General features: G+C 36.8%; 1 protein-coding gene across 1 annotated transcript in view; it reads left to right on the forward strand.

The window, feature by feature from the left end:
- The window catches only part of CCDC180 (coiled-coil domain containing 180), a 2,826,277-nt gene that overhangs the window by 2,761,485 nt on the left and 47,083 nt on the right, over positions 1–17,709 (forward strand). Inside the window, exon 35 of the mRNA XM_044058396.1 lies at positions 11,450–11,591. Within this exon, the coding sequence (XP_043914331.1) occupies positions 11,450–11,591 (142 nt within the window). The remainder of the gene's footprint in view (positions 1–11,449; positions 11,592–17,709) is intronic.

Below are 17,709 nucleotides of genomic sequence, written 5' to 3' on the forward strand. Positions count from 1 at the left end.
TCATCCCCTCTAAAATCTTGTTCTACTACTTCAAGAATACCAAATTTAAATGAATGTGAAGGGAACAAATTAATGTTCTTAAATAATGCATTTTTCTCATCCGTTTTGTCAATACTATAACAATGTTCATAGATTCTTCTACTCAGTCTTCTCTCAGTCTTACCCACATAAAATTGTCCACACTCCGAACATATGGCTAAATAAACCACCCCAGTAGTGGTACATGTCCCCCCTACAAAGGTTATCTCCAAATTATAAGGTCCTAGCTTAATTTTTGGAACCTCAGTAATAAATCTGCAATATTCACAAGACCCACATTTAGAGGTCCCTTTTAATTTCCTATTATTATTTGAATATTGTTTTCCAGCAGGGATTTTAAATTACTATTTATCCTGTATGTAAATAAAGGCTTTTCACCAATAATGGTTAACAATTCCTTATTCCCCTTAAACATGGTCCAGTTATTCTTAATCATTTTTTGAATATTACCTGAGGTTTCACCATAAGTTAATACCATTGCTTGTGGAAAATTATTTACTTTTTGTTGCTTTGGTAGTGATATATCTTCACTGGCTCCTAATATGGGTTTATATATACAACCCCAATCACTCATAACCTCTTCACGAATCTGTGAAACAAAAGCATGTGGGTATCCCCTAACTATGAACATTTCTAAAAGTAATTGAGTTTCTTTTTTAACAGATAAAAGATTAGAACACATTCTTATAACTCTAACCATTTGTCCCTTGACTATTTCTTTTCACGTAGGTAGGATGGTTACTGGTAAACTCTAAGTAATCATTAGAGAAGTTAGGCTTTCTGTAAACACATGACTGGAAGCTTTTATTACTAAAATCCTTATATAAAAAAAGTCTAAGTAATTAATCTGTTCCTTATTGGTAGTGCCAGTAAATTTGAAATAGTCACATGCCCCATTCAAATAATCAAGTAATTTCGCATGTGACCCTCCTTTTTTCCATAGAATAAAAACATTGTCTAAAAATCTCAAATATAAAAACCACTTGTCCTTAAAAGGAGTGTTAAATAAAAAGGTGGATTCCCACCTATACATAACTAAGTTGGCGAAGATAGGTGCGCAACTATTACCCATCGCCACGCCCTTGACTTGTCTGAAAAATTCACCCCCCAAAGTAAAAAAATTATTTTTCAATATTATCTCCATCAGTACAACAATAAAATTGATCATGACACCGGTTAAATTGCTTTCTGCAACTAAAACATCTTGAAACATTTCTAAACCTTGGTCATGTGGTATGGAGGTAAAGAGATCTACTACATCCACAGTAGAAAAAATAGTTTCATCATCATAAAGTTCACTTTTAATTCTTCTTAAAAAATACCAGGAATCAATCAAAATGTGTTCAACAGTACTATAGCATTTTTAACTATACGATCAATAAAAAATTCTAATGGATATGTAATACTATTGTGACCAGAGATGATGAGTCTATATGGGGGATCATACAAGTCCTTGTGGGTTTTGGGAATACCAAAGGCAATTGGTATTGTTGGATGCTCCACATTTAAAAAGTTAAAAACTTCTTCATTGATAACCCCCTGGTATAATGAATCCTCCAACATCAATTTAATTTTTCTATATGAAATATTAATTTCGTTCCTTGAGGCCAATTTATATTTAGATTGGTCATTTAACATACAAGTAATTTTATTATGATAATCTACATTGTTTACTATTGCCATGCCCCCACCTTTATCGGGCTTCATATATCTTACATTCACATCACCCCTTAGTTTCTCCAATAACACCTTTTCTTCCTTAGACAAATTACATACCCTGTTTTTGAGTTCATTTAAGGACCTGTAAATTTCCTGGGTACAGACATTTTCAAAAGAACTTAAAATAGGTAATAAGGGGGGTTATAACAACTCTTCTTTTTTGTAATACTCAATTTCTCAGGGTTTTCCTTGGAAATTTTATCTTTATTTAACATTTTAAGGTTTAATTTTCTTACAAAGCTTTTTAATTCAATTAGTGTTTTACTAACATCTTCCCTAACTGCAGGGACGAACTTTAAACCTCTCATTAATAAATGAAATAAATCTTTACTCAAATCAATGCCTGCATAATTATAAATCTTAAAACCCTTATAGAAGAACACTAGTCCATCATTAGTACTAATGGTTTCCTCAGATAAGTTATTCTCAATGGAATTTTGGTTCACTTGTAGCTGTTCTTCCTACGAGTGGATTGTTTCCGGTAATTGTATCTGGTTCTCCCTTCCCCCCGGCCCCTAAAAAATCAGAATTGTCGGGCCTTACATGATTTTTATTAAAAATTCTTTCAGGGCTCCTTAATGGGGGTATTCAGAATCATAGGAATTGTCGTTACTATTCTATTACTGACAGCATTTTGATTTGAAGTAACCGTGGGGATAAAAACATTGTTGTTACCCTTCGTTGCATCTAAATATGCTTTAGGTAGTGGGTATGCCAAACCATGTTTGTACTCATACTCATCTCTCAACAATTTATTTTTCTTTCTATCTATATTATTACACACTTTATTCTCAACCTTATCAAAAATTATATTATATCTAAAAGAATACAGATTAAAATTAAGGTCATTCAAAATCAAACTATTAATTTCATCAATTTCTTTCAAAAGTTCATTAATTCTTTTGTTGTTCACTTTCACAATAAAGTCCATCAGTTCGATACCATGCCTATCGAACATTTTTAATAACTTTTCACATTCCACCTGGCCTTTCTTAATGCCATTAGGAAACCTAAAGGCACGAAGACCTTTCGGTACCCTCCCTTTACCAATGCTTTCTTTCAGATAAGCATTATCACATTGGAGGGCACGAACTTTGTGCATTTTAACCTCTAAAATCACTAACCTAGAGTCCACGTTAATCGTTTCGTTGTCGGAGACAGCTGGAAAAAGTCCACACTCCCTTTTGGACCAGTCTCTCAATCGATCGTGAATGGGGTTCATAACTGAATTAATAGATCTAAGTCCTGTTTGCCCAGAGTTTGTTAAAGGATGCATATAACTCTCCATGCCCTGAGAACTCTGCTGGCCCTGATTGCGAAAAACCGGAAATACCACATCAGTTTCGGTCCCCGGTGGATTTCCGCTTCTGCCTGTGGTAATGGGGCTGTTAGTTTTTTGCATTTTAGAAACAGCCTCCTGAAGTTTGGAAACCTTGTTAGAAAAATTCACAATTAAGGCAAACAAATTGTCATTACTGCCCTCTGTCTGTTGTCCACAAGAGAAGTGCAAAGAATCCAGCTCCTCTTCGAAAACTGGCGAGAGGTTGTGCTCTTCCATAACCGGTATTGGACTTAGAAGGCTGTCACACACCCTCGAACAAAACTAATAAAACCAAAAGGGTGTAAGAGTGGTAACCAAAACCAAGAAAGATAACCAACCACTCTGACGCCAATATCTAAAACCCAGAAGCACAGTTTATTCAAAAAGATAATCCGTAGTACAAAAACAGAACATATGCCAGGTCAAGCGCTTTCGTATTAAAACTTCATCAGAACAATTAAATGTCAATTAATAACTTCTTTTATACATTTGACTTGATAGAACCTTAATTAATTAATTAATTAATAACCTAAATAGACAGTGCTTAAATAAATAAAAGATATACTTCCTAAATAACTGACATAGTAAAAAATAGAAAGAAAATTAATAGAAATGTTAGGGGATAAGATACTAATACAAAACTTCTATAAAAATTTAAACGTAAAATAAATACTTAATGGAGCCCAAGCAATAAAACATTAAAAATTGCAAGGCCCTAAATTTTAATTCGTGTTTAATACTAACATGTTCATTCAAACCAGGGAATTCACGAGTATTTAATTTAAGTTGCCACCTAACTTCAGCCCTAAACAACTTGTTAGTCTGGTTACCCCCTCTAAAATCTTGTCCTACTACTTCAAGAATACCAAATTTAAATGACTGTGAAGGGAACAAATTAATGTGCTTAAATAATGCATTTTTCTCATCGTTTTTGTTAATACTATAACAATGTTCATAGATTCTTCTAGTCAGTCTTCTCTCAGTCTTACCCACGTAAAATTGTCTACACTCCGAACATATGGCTAAATAAACCACCCCAGTAGTGGTACATGTTCCCCCTACAAAGGTTATCTCCAAATTATAAGGTCCTAGCTTAATTTTTGGAACCTCAGTAATAAATCTGCAATATTCACAAGACCCACATTTAGAGGTCCCTTTTAATTTCCTATTATTATTTGAATATTGTTTTCCAGTAGGGATTTTAAATTACTATTTATCCTGTATGTAAATAAAGGCTTTTCACCAATAATGGTTAACAATTCCTTATTCCCCTTAAACATAGTCCAGTTATTCTTAATAATTTTTTGAATATTACCTGAGGTTTCACCATAAGTTAATACCATTGCTTGTGGAAAATTATTTACTTTTTGTTGCTTTGGTAGTGATATATCTTCACTGGCTCCTAATAAGGGTTTATATCTACAGCCCCAATCACTCATAACCTCTTCACAAATCTGTGAAACAAAAGCATGTGGGTATCCCCTAACTATGAACATTTCTAAAAGTAATTGAGTTTCTTTTTTAACAGAAAAAAGATTAGAACACATTCTTATAACTCTAACCATTTGTCCCTTGACAATATTTATTTTCACGTAGGTAGGATGGTTACTGGTAAACTCTAAGTAATCATTAGAGAAGGTAGGCTTTCTGTAAACACATGACTGGAAGCTTTTATTACTAAAATCCTTATATAAAAAAAGTCTAAATAATTAATCTGTTCCTTATTGGTAGTGCCAGTAAATTTGAAATAGTCACATGCCCCATTCTAATAATCAAGTAATTTCGCATGTGACCCTCCTTTTTTCCATAGAATAAAAACGTTGTCTAAAAATCTCAAATATAAAAACCACTTGTCCTTAAAAGGAGTGTTAAATAAAAAGGTGGATTCCCATCTATACATAACTAAGTTGGCGAAGATAGGTGCGCAACTATTACCCATCGCCATGCCCTTGACTTGTCTGAAAAATTCACCCCCAAAAGTAAAAAAATTATTTTTCAAAATTATCTCCACCCCACGCACAAAGTTTAGCTAACAAAGTTTCTAACCTCCAAGCCTGGCTGCACCATAACAAACCAGATGTCTTAGGCATATCCAAAACCTGGTTAAAACCTCATATAAAAGATGTGGAGATAGAACCACCTAACTACTCCATTATCAGGGCAGACAGAACCCAAAAAAAAGGTGGTGGAGTAGCCCTAATCTACTCATCCTCTCTATGCGTTACTCCCTACAATAAATCTATTCCTCAATTCAACAATGCAGAATTAATAATAGCCCAACTTCAATTAAATAAGCACAAAAATATATGTATAACCTCACTCTACATTCCCCCTGGAGACAATATCTCTACTCTTGAAGATATCCTCTCCTGGTTCTCAACCAATATATCGAATGAAACCATCATTATGGGAGATACCAACATCAATTGGTCCTCCACTAAATCCCATACCCCCTCCATTAACATCAACCTATATAACTTCTCACAACTCATCAATTCCACTACTAGGCCCTCTAAAGACTTCACTACTGGCAGTATTATAGATTGGATCTTAGTCTCTCACCCCCACTACCACCCTGATAGTGGAACTCTTCCTGATTTGTTAAGCGACCACCTTCCCATCTTTGCTACATGCTTTCCTTCTCCCTTACAAGCTACCCATAATTACATAACTTTCAGATACCAAAAAAACTTCAACCCAGAAGCCTTCTCCAACTCCTTAAAATCACTTGACTGGAACCCTCTAAAAAGTCTTCCCCTAGAAAGTGCAATCACTCACTTTAATACTACTTTCCTAAATCTTTTAGATATTCATGCTCCATTAAAAAACAGAAAAATAAAAAGCAAAACTACCCCTTGGCTAACTAAAAGCACACTAACAATGATGCGGTTAAGAGATAAAGCCTGGACATGCTATCACAAGCACAAATCTCCCACTACCCTTAATGAGTACAAAACTCTTCGCAACACAGTAAAAAAGCTTATTTCAGCAGACCGTCAAAACTACTACTCTTCTCTTCAAAGTAAATACAAAACTGACCCGCAAAAATTCTGGAAAGGTATAACCTCCCTCCTAAAACCTGGTACAACTGAAAACCCAAACCCCAACCCAAATGTACAAGACAATGAACTTGCTATGAAATTTAACTCCTTTTTCATTGACTGTATTTCCAAAGTAACCTCTTCCTTCTCATGCAACCATCCACCTCCTACTACCACCTGTCCCCCCCTTCTCCACTCTATCACCCTACTATCTCCCCAACCCCCTACATTCTCACTGAAACCAATCCCTACTTCCACTATAAAAAAACTACTACAGAAACTAAAACCATGCACCAATGCCCCTGATAACATCCCCTCACACTTCCTCAGCACATCTGCAGATGCCATCGCCCTCCCAATTAGCATCCTAATCAACCGTTCTATCCAAGAAGGTCATGTTCCACAAATCTGGAAAAAGGCCTTTATCATTCCCCTTCATAAAGGAGGAAATAATACCAGCATTACCAACTCCGGCCCATCGCCATCCTGTCTCCTATCTCAAAAATTCTAGAAAAATATATCCATCTACAACTCCTTCCCTGACTATTAGACAACAACCTACTAACTTCTATTCAACACGGCTTCCGTCCTAATCATAGCACTATGACAGCCTTCCTTTCATTCCTTGAAACAGTGAATAAAGCTAGAGACTCTGGTATCACTGTATCTATCATCCTACTTGATCTCTCCAAGGCATTTGACACTATCTCCCATAACCTACTACTCACTAAACTGGCAAAGCTAAACCTATCACCTTCAGCTCTCAATTGGTTCACCAGCTATCTCTCAAACAGGCAACAAGTTGTCAAATGGAAAAAAGCCACCTTCTCTTTCCTGAACACCCCCACAGGTGTCCCACAAGGCTCCATATTAGGCCCCCTCCTCTTTAACATCTTCGTAAATGATTACTATTACTCTATCCCTTATGCTAACATAATTCAATACGCAGATGATTCTACAATCATCTGTGCCGCCTCTTCCATTCCAACCCTCTTAAAACTCACTCAAGAAGCATTCTCCACCACAGAACAGTGGATGAAAGATAACCATCTTGCACTTAATGCAGCTAAATCAAAACTAATGATATTTAACCCCTCTAAAACCAACACATTTAATAGACAACTGTTCTCCATCACCAGTCAAAATAATACTCCACTTGAACAGGTATCTAAAACCAAACTACTAGAAGTTCAAATCGATGATAAACTTAAATTCGAATCCCATCTACTAATAAACATAAAAAAAAAAAACACCAAAAACTTGGCCTGCTCTATAGACACAAACGATTCCTCTCATCAGCTACCAAACTCACTCTCTTTACCACATTTCTCTTACCCTCTCTCCTATATGGTGCCCCTCTTTTAACTAATGTACAATCATCTCTTAAAACTAAACTATCTGCCTGTTACAATAAAATAGCCAAATTTGCCACTAGTAACAAAGCTTCAACACATCACTGTGCACCACTCCATAAACTAAATTGGCTCAAACTTCCCAACTACCTCTCCTACACTCAGCTCACATATGCACACAAACTCATTTTCCAACCATCCCTCTGTCCCTCCCTATCCACTACCTTTAAAATTCACCTGACTCAAAGAATTCTCAGATCCACTAATCAAAACCTAATAGAAGTCTACAGACCCCTTGGTCCCCCTGGACATAACCTCCTCTCTTTTACCCTAGCTCGACTATGGAACTCTCTCCCTCCCTCAATTCGCACCATCACTAGCCTTCCAACCTTTAAAAAATCACTTCACACCTACCTAACATCCACATGGGAATGATCCTGCTCCCACCTAACATCCACATGGGAATGCTCCTGCTCCCACCCCACATAAGCATTCTCCACTTCCTGTATTCTTACTACCCTCACCTTCTCTACTCAGCTCATAATCAATTTCTTAATATCATCTATCATCCTGAATGCCTTCTGTATAAAAAAAAAAAAAATTTTGATTTTTGTTTTTAACTTTACTCATTGTAACCTCTATACCTTGTTATGTCTTGTATGTTATATAATGTAAAGCTGTGTAACATGTAATTTTTGAAGGAGCTTTTCTCCCCAGGACTCCACTGAAAAAGGGTTCACTTGGCCCAGTGGACTATCCTGGTTAACCAACAGCAAATAAATAAAAATAAATAAATCAGTACAATTTCTTTTCTGTTTCTTTAATACTTAATTGGTTAATAAACACTATTTAAGGAGGGGTTGGTATATTTAAAGGAGGGTTTGACAGTGGAAAGCATAACATCTGATGAAGTCTTTGTGACGAAAACGCTTAACTTTTGGAGTGCGTTTATGCTTTTGGTTAATAAACAGCTGTCTGCCTGATCCGCAGTCTCGATTATTTGGACCTCTGCCTTGTGCCCTGGTTTTGTGTTTTTATATTACCATCAGTGTTACTCCAACTGTTCCTCCTACACCTATTTTCATCGTACTGACTAGCAATATGTGTGTGTGTGTGTGTGTGTGTGTGTGTGTGTGTGTGTGTGTGTGTGTGTGTGTGTGTGTGTGTTGGATACAACTTCTTGATTTTGTGTACATCACGATGATAATTCTTCTAGCACAGCTGTCCCTGTTAGAATACAGCTAGGTTGCTGTCATTAGGGATCACCACAATGTGCTTGGTTTTTTGTTGGGAATTATGCTTTTCAGCCATACTGCTCTGTGGCAAAAGGTGCTGCAGCCTTCCGGTTTCAGCACTGTAGCTTGGAGAAAAAGTCTTGCAAGCTACATACCAGAACCCATTTGTCTATCTATCTGTCCATTCATCCATCTGTCTAGCTCTTGACATCCTGGGTCCAATTATTAAGTATGAGTGAAAGAGCACACACTGACGAAGCCTGTGATGTTATTTATTTATTTTTACCTTTTTGAAGAATGGAATGTTAGACTTCTGCTTCCTACAGTCAAGGTAACTGGTGGGATTGTTGGGGCAATTGGCATTTACAGGACCATTAAGCAGCATAACTGGTTTGCTTCTAGCTACAATGGAAGGAGCAACATAGCAATAACATATATGGCAATTTATGACATCAGTCTGTGTGTGTGTCAGACAGAGACAGAGATTGAGTAGTTATATGTTAAACATGTGCTGGGGATCATTTTTGCAATCTGTGCTTATTCTTATTTCTTCAGCTATGCTCCCCTTTTCCTGGAAAATAGTAGACGTTTGCAGGAGCACTCAAGTGTACTAGGGTAAAGAATCTTTAAGAAGTCCTAACCTTTTCCAGGATAGGGCATGCTGTTTGGATCCAACTCCCAAATGTGGCAGAACATAATCATATCTGAGAGGCATTCAAAATAGTTTGAAACAATTCCTTTTTAAAGTCAAATGCTGATGCTTCTGTGATACTGGTTAAAGTATTTGTTACCTAAACTTATTCCATGGGGTGAATCTCAAAAGTTTTCTACAGCTTCCTACTCATTTCCACCTTTCATAAAATGTGTATCTTGTCTCCTTGTATGTAGTATACATATGCGTTTATCTGTCTATATATATATATATATATATATATATATATATATATATATATATATATATATATATATATAATATATATTTATATATATATGTGTGTGTGTATGTATAAAGTACTAAGACGCAATCTGTGAATCCGTGTGATATTTCATCTTAGTTATTGTATTTGATTTTGTACATTTACACATTCTTTGTTTTGCTATGCTGACTTTGCAATGCTTTGTATCCTAGTTATGAATGAAAGGTGTCAATAGGCCTGTTAACCTATTTGGTAAACAAAATATAAATAAATAAATAAATATCTACACTGAGAAGAAAAAAATCTTTATAATGACATGCATTTCCTAAATTCAGCAATTTCAGTCCTGATGTCTTACTGTTTTTTTCTCTGTTGCTGTCTGCACAGAAGTAAACATACTGTTACAAAATGATTTTATTTTATACAGAAATATATGGATTTATATACACACAAACTCATGTATTGCTATATCTTTCCTACACTGCATGTGCCAGTTCAGATTGACCTACACTTCCAAATGAAATTATAGGGAGTAATACTTTGGAGTCTATTGACTACTTTCCCTGAAATTGAATTTCTCCCTTATTTTTAGAACGTTTACTGTTTAATTAATTAATCATTCATTGCTTTCTGAAAATCTGCTATTCCTGCTACTTTGTAAGAATAGCAATCACCTGCCACCATCTTTCTGTGCCTGTCCATCTCTGTGCCACTGATTTTTCCTGCTTCAGGCAGGGATAGAAGGTGCTGCCATTCTTTCTTTACTGTTACACGTTAACAAGCTCATTGCACATTTCTTAATTGTTGTATTGCTGTTTCTTCAGAAAGAGAGACCAAAAGACGGAAATCATTGTTGTTCTGGTCAGCTGTGCAGGTAGATGAAGAAACATTTAAGCAGGTCTGATGGCAGTTTATAATACAGCTTAGTGAACCAGCCAGGCAACCCGGATTTCAGTAGAAAAAATTCCTTTAACATGTATTGTGAGGATTTATAAGTAGTTACTAGGCATGCAGTCCAGGAGAGCATTAAGAAGTCTAGACCAAATTCCCAATTGCCACAAAATCCTACCTGGTTAAGTTACTTGCTCAAGGTCACACAGTTGACAAAGGAAGACTGAGGGAATCAAACCTTGTACCACATGTAGTAGTTTAACAGCACACAACCTTAATTTTCTGTGCTAACTGCCTTACTTAAGGTATTCTACTGCCAGATGGAACTCTACTCATTTTGTATTATGTTAATCAGACAAAATATCCAGTAGCAATTGCAGTCCATCAGGCCATCTGCATGCTAAAATGTTATTTAACTATTATTTATTTACTTCCTTGCTTACTCGCTCATTATTTATTTTTATTAACCAGGATAATCCATTTGGGCATAGTCGCTTTTCATTTGAGTCTCAGGGGGAAAACTTCCACAAAGAAATGTAACATAATACTTAACAAAATTTCTACAAATTAATACAAATACAAGTACAAATACAATGAAGTAATCCTATGTTCAATTAATAAATCTTTTATACTTGTACAAATTCCTGCTAAGACAATATGGAATCCTAGGTACTGCTAAAAATGTTTAACACATCTAGAGACATACAAGTACAGATAATGCAAATTATAGGAGAATGAAATGCAGATATATGTATTTGTGAACTAGCTGTACACAGTTCTGAGATAAAGCTTTGTAGCTCATATATGAGCAGAAAGGTGTATACCTGAGGCATGATTGCAACTTCTATTAAACAAAAATAGCTGTCCTGATGAGAAGGATATATTCTTATGTATCTGTTATATTATTTCAGCATTTTACACTTTCTGTTTGCAGAATCTGGCCAGGCATTCCTTGTACTGAATTTGCAGTTCAGGAAAGAACAGAGCTTGTTGTCAAGGAAACTGCATCAGTTACTACGGCAAAAACTAGTAAAGGTCACCTCTCTACTATAAAGGCAAGGAATGCTGCACACATGGTAAGTGCTAAAGTAAAACTTTATATTCATTTTTGCCCCAACAGGCATTATGCAGTATACAGTTACACTCATTCAGCTCCTTCCCACTGCAAGAGACAGGTTATGAGAGGTGTTTTGTAAACTAGCCCTAATGTGTCTTATTTCTTCATGGCATCAGACTTTCAGGTCTGCTAGATTCCACTAAATGATTTATGTGTCATGATGTGCAGCTCTACAGCTGTTTAAGCAACCAAAACCCATGCTTTAGTGTTACGAGTTCATTAGAAAAGGCACACTTGTTGTCAATTTTTTTTTTTAAATATTCTTTGCTCCACGCAAAACTAACTTTCATTTTCAAAATTTCCATCACTGTCTTGAAGAACAAAATTAACAAAGGGTTTTGTATATTTTGCCTGCTGAACAAAAGGTAAACATATACTGGATATTCTTACTTAGACCACTGCTTCAGTATTCTTAACATCTGTACCTCTGTGACTTTTCCTGCAAAGGTCTCATTCATCTGACCAGCCTTCTAAAGTTATGGAACCTTCCCTTGCAAATTGTATGTCCACCCTAGGTATACGCCAACGTGCTAATACAAAAGGTATAACCAAGCCATTTTCAGAAGTTTCTTGTCACTGTTTATGCAGACATCTGTCAGTGTCACAAGCAATTTCCTGTTGCATCACTGTAAATCTCTGAAGCCCAGGCAGATAAGTACCCATTAGAAATTCTTTCTTGGGTTCATAGGATGTAACTAGATTATTGACCCGCAGGTCTTTACAAGCCTAGCTGTTAAATCCCAATATAATACTAGATGAGAGATATCATCTTTGCCTAGGGTTTTTCTAGCAAGGGCTACACATGTCCAGGAGAGAATCTGGGGCAGTCCCCACCAGATATTTATGGTTTCACATCCAGTTTTCCAGGTTGTGCTTAAATAAGGTCATGGAGGTGCTCTGCTTGATATAGACTGGAAGCCTATTCCAGAGGAGTGACAACTTCTGAGAGATGGATCTGTCTCAACAACAGGTCCTGTTTATGTCACAGGCTATATTGAGGTCCCTGGAACTGGTGACTCTAGTCCCATTTGACTTAGCAGCATTTCCATTAGATTTGGGTCAGCGATAGCCCTGTAAACCAGACTTAAGTTGTCTCTAAGTACTTTATACTAAGTACAGTGACAGTGACTTTCTTCTGTCCATGTAAGACATGTGCTGGAGACCCGGAACTTTCTAAGAAATCTCTGAGATCTCTCAGGTTGCTGCAGGTGTCTGGTATGGTACATACCAAAGGGAGCATTATATTCAATAATACACCTGATGAGGGATGAATACTAGGGAATTATAACCTCTTTTGCTCTTGAGGCAATGCCTTTGCTAATCAGGTGAGTAGCGAAGAATGTCTTCCTCACCACAGTAGACACATGGTGGTCAAAGTTGAGGTCACAGTCAATTTGTGTTCCCAGGTCTCTCACTACTGAATTGGTACTTAGGGTATTTTTGTTTATTTTATAATCAGCAAGGACATTGCTTTTACCAAAGGGAATGATGATGCATTTTTTAGCATTTAGTTTAAGGCCATGGCTTTGGCACCGATCATTAGTCTATGAAAGCCCCTTTTGAAGTATGCTGACATCGCTAGGTGATTCAATAATGGCACCTAATTTGTAGTCATCTGCAAACTTGGTTAGCCACAGCCTCTCTGTGTTTGGCTTGGACGTCTGAGAAGTATATGCCAAATGAGAGGAGGCCCAGCACTGACCCTTGTAGGATGCAACTGGTGACAGTTCTGCTGGTGGGGGTAAAGTCTTCCACTTTGATTGAGTGTTGTTGATCTGTGAGCCAGTTTGCAATCCACCTGAGAACTTAGGGGTTGTTATGTATTTACCCTGTTACCCTTTATAAATAAATTCATGCAGAAAGCAAGAAAGTGCAAGACCAGGGTGATCCTCATTGCTCTATTCTGTCCCAACAAACAGAATTCCCTTGCCTGTGGTCTTTTTTAGTACATCCCCCATGGATGTTGGATCAGTATCTAAATCTACTGAGCCTCCTGGCTGGATTGCCTCCTGAAGACCAGAAATCCATGAAACTAACCTGCTTGGTTCCGCCAGTTCTGATCTTAGCTAGAGATGCCAAGCTTCCAGCATTGGTTGTTCATATTATCTCAGGCTCCCAAAACAATCCACAAAATGGTTTATAATAGCAAATGGAAGAGATTTTGCATTTGGGCTTTGTTGAAAGGCATAGATTCCTTTTCTGCTCCTATTCTTTCCATATTGGAGTTCTTGTCTGAGCTTTTCCACAGTGGTTCCAGTTTCTCTACTAACAAGGTACAATGGCCGCAATCTCAATTTTTCACATAGAACCTCTAAGTTTCTAAAGCTTTTTCAGAGGAACTTTTCTCCTGCTACTGCCAATCAGATACCCAATACCACCATGGTATATTACTGTCTTGCTCCATTTGTTAACTTAACCTCCTTTTGAACCAGCAGCATTAGTAGATCTGAAGTTCCTCACTTGGAAGACAACTTTTCTTGTGGCTATTACATCAGCCAGCCAAATTTCAGAGTTACATGCTCTTTCTTGTAAACCTTCTTGCCTGATTTTCCACAAAGACAGAGTTTCCTTAAGTACTAACTCTTCCTTTATTCCTAAGGTGGCATCCAAAACAAATTTAAAGCAGCCAATCAACTTACCAGTCTTTTTTCCTAGATTTTCCAACAAAGAATATTAAATTCTACATATATTGGATGTTCATCTTCAACTCAGGTTCTAAATATGATCATTTTTTCATTGCGTTTTCAAGACCTACATTGAGCAAAGCAGGTACTAAGGTTACTCTTTTAAGATGGTTGTTAGGCTGTATTCCTGTTGTCTAGACTAAAACGGGCATTTCCCTGCAATCAAAACCTAAAGCTCATTCCACAAGAGCAGTAGCAAATTGGTCAACAGTCCACACCTTTATGCCTCATTATGACTTGGATCTACAATCTAGATTATGCTCTTCCTTTGGCCCCACCATCCTCAGGAACATCTTTCCTTGATTCATCCAGGTAAAAACAGCTTTAAAATCTGTCCCATGTGTTGAATTAGATGAAAATAGATAACATCGGATATGAAAGTTATGACTGTAATCTGCTTGAAAACAGCATTTACTAAATGTTCAGTGTGTATTATTATCTTGGAGATTTTCTCCCCAGGCTTCCACTGAAAGTGGACATACATCCAGTCGGACTATCCCAGTCAACAAATGTAAAATAAAATAAATAATAAATAAATAAATACATCTGTGTTGTTTGATTTTAGTCTGGTTCAACCTCACTCCATCCTGCCCCTTTCAGAATTAATACCTATGGGTTTCTGGTGACTGCATAGATCTCACTCACACCCTATGAACAGTCCTACCAGAATGTCCTTCAGTCTTAGATATTGGCTATCACTAAAAATTAGCCTTAAAGGTAATATTATTTCTATAAGTTCTCAGGTTGGTGGGGCAAACTCGATCTGAGATACTAAGGTGGTGTGGAAGGAATTATGGGTAGGGGATGAGTCAGTTACTTGGATCTGTAAAGCTTCAGAGGTGGTGCTGAGGTTGGATCCAATCAGATCTGACAACCCATGTGTTGACCCAGATGAAAATCAGATAACATGGATCTATCATTATGCTAAGTACAAAACGTTATATTTTTTTGTTTATTATATCTAGGAATTTTGAGACAAAACCTACATTGGAAGTATAGGTGTCCTAACTTACTGAAGGGTAGTTAAAGTTATGCAAACTAATGGAGTTTTTGATAATAGAGTGGTTGTTTGGAATACTGAGGAGCCTTACATGGTCATCAATGGGGAAAGAAGGTACTCTGTAGCAAGCAGTTAATTGATAATCATTCCTATCTAAAGTGATCTGTTGTTTAGTGAGTATCTGGATTTAAGGATTTAGGGGTAACTATTACCAATAATTTTCAAACCATATTAATGTTTTTGTCAACAAAGCTATGAAACAACTGGGAATATTAATGAGAAATATAACTACTAGAGATATTCCCACTATGCTGAATGTTTACAAAACCTACATTAGGCTCATTTTATAATACAACAGTCCCTTTTGCATTTATTCTTCAAGTCAGTTAAAAAGTTTAGAATCAGTGCAGAGAAAATTCACTAAAAGAATACAGTCTATGAGCAGCTTAGGTTGTGAAGACAGATGCAAGAGATTTTTTATCTTTACACTGTGTATCATTGCTAATTTTGGGGAAGTTAATATTAGGATTTAAACTCATTCATTATAAAATTCTAAGAGAATTATTACATTTACAAATAATCATCACTAAAACCCATCAACATAACAGTCTTAAGGTTTTGTGCAAACTTTAATAAGACAGAGCTAAGAATATTGCTAATTATCTGGGTCTATATTACCACATCGAAAAAGCCATTAATCGAATGCCTTTATAACTGAAAATGCAGTTAATAGAACTCGCCTTTGTGGGGGGCATCCCCCCTGCTAATTATATATACCAACTCCAAGATTGCACTACAGTGAGGAAAGGGCAAATTTTCTCATCTTCACTGTACTGTGATCTCACAATACACAGTTCTTTTATCGGCATTTTCAGTTATAAAGCCATTCGATTAACAGCTTTTTCGATGTGGTAATATAGACCCAGTTACGCAATATATCCCAAATTATTGGAACAAACTGCCTTTATATATTTGTAGCTCTGAAAATTTTGAGTCCTTTAAGAAAATATTGATAATTGGATAATGTTTCTTGATAAATATGGAGGCTCCACTGGGTCTAAAACATACCTTTCAACCTATTACCTCAAGAATCATGGACAAAGCCAGAAATAATGGGTGGGTGGGAGACAGACAAAGGCTCTAAAATAGGGATACATTTATAAACTTAGAAAGTTGCTACATAAACATATTCTTCATTAACATGCATTTTTCTGAAGCATATGAAGTCTGAAAATTAAACGTGTGTCATCATTTAGAGACTGCAATCTTCAATTATTTGCCAGAAAACCACATATGCTACAAGGAACAGACAAAAATAAGAGGCAATAATCTGTACATTCTGCAAACTGCTGGACATTTGAGAGATATGTCTGAAGACCTGAAAAGCACAAAACCCAGGTTTAGAGTAACTGATCTTTTTATATTTTAACCAAATCTTAGTAACTAAGCAAACATGGATGCTTTCCAAATGTAGGAATGCCTCAAGATCAGGTAATTTATTATTTAGGCTTCCAATATTGAGGACAGACACCTTAATGTAATCTGATTTTGGAAGTGATACATTAGTTATGTTGGAATGTCCATCAATTGGACTCTGCCTAAAAAGGTATTAGGGGACAACAAAGGCTTTATTCAGTATGCAGAAACCTTGGAATGAGAGGTACAGGCTATCCTTAGTGGAGTAAGCTGGGTTGGCAAGCATCTTGTGCTGTGCTGATGCACACTGGATCCCCATAGGTGACACCAGCTATTTAATCAGTTATTGAAACCAGTTGTCTTTTCTTTATACTCAGACATCATTTGAGGTGAAAGAAGGATTCCACTTAGGACCAGTGTCTTTCCTGGATTTGTAACTGGCATGGAAAGTTCTGACATGTCTCCCTTCCTGTCCCTCAGGGTTTTACATCTCAAACTGTACATTTCCATATGTACCACTAATATGCCAAAGTCATATTTGTCTGGACAAATGACCTAATGTTCCTTATGGCCCTTATAATGTCAGAAATCCTGGTGCCTAAAAGTCAACTCACTATAACCCTTTCCTTGTCCTGTCAATATAACATTTCTGTTGCTGCTGTGGGTCAGAATTGTAGATTTAGAGTGTTTCTACTGCGGTGGTGGTGCTGCGGTAGCGTTGTCGCCTCACAGTTAGACATTGCCCGTTCGATTCTCAGTTAGAGCGTCTTCTGTGTGGCGTCATGCGTGAATGGGTGTTCCTTCATTGAAGGTTGTGCGTTAGGCCCAGCAAGCCAGCATGTAAAAATCTACTGCCAATCATTAGCGGACCGGAGTTCCGCTGTGGCGACCCCTAACAGGGAAAAAGCCGAAAGACACAAACAAACTGCCCAAGGTGACTCTTTATGGTAGGTATGCATGAAATGGATGAGTGACTT

This window comes from Protopterus annectens, chromosome 16.part0 (genome assembly GCF_019279795.1).
Source record: "Protopterus annectens isolate FY-2018-M chromosome 16.part0, PAN1.0, whole genome shotgun sequence".
Lineage (NCBI taxonomy): Eukaryota > Metazoa > Chordata > Ceratodontiformes > Protopteridae > Protopterus > Protopterus annectens.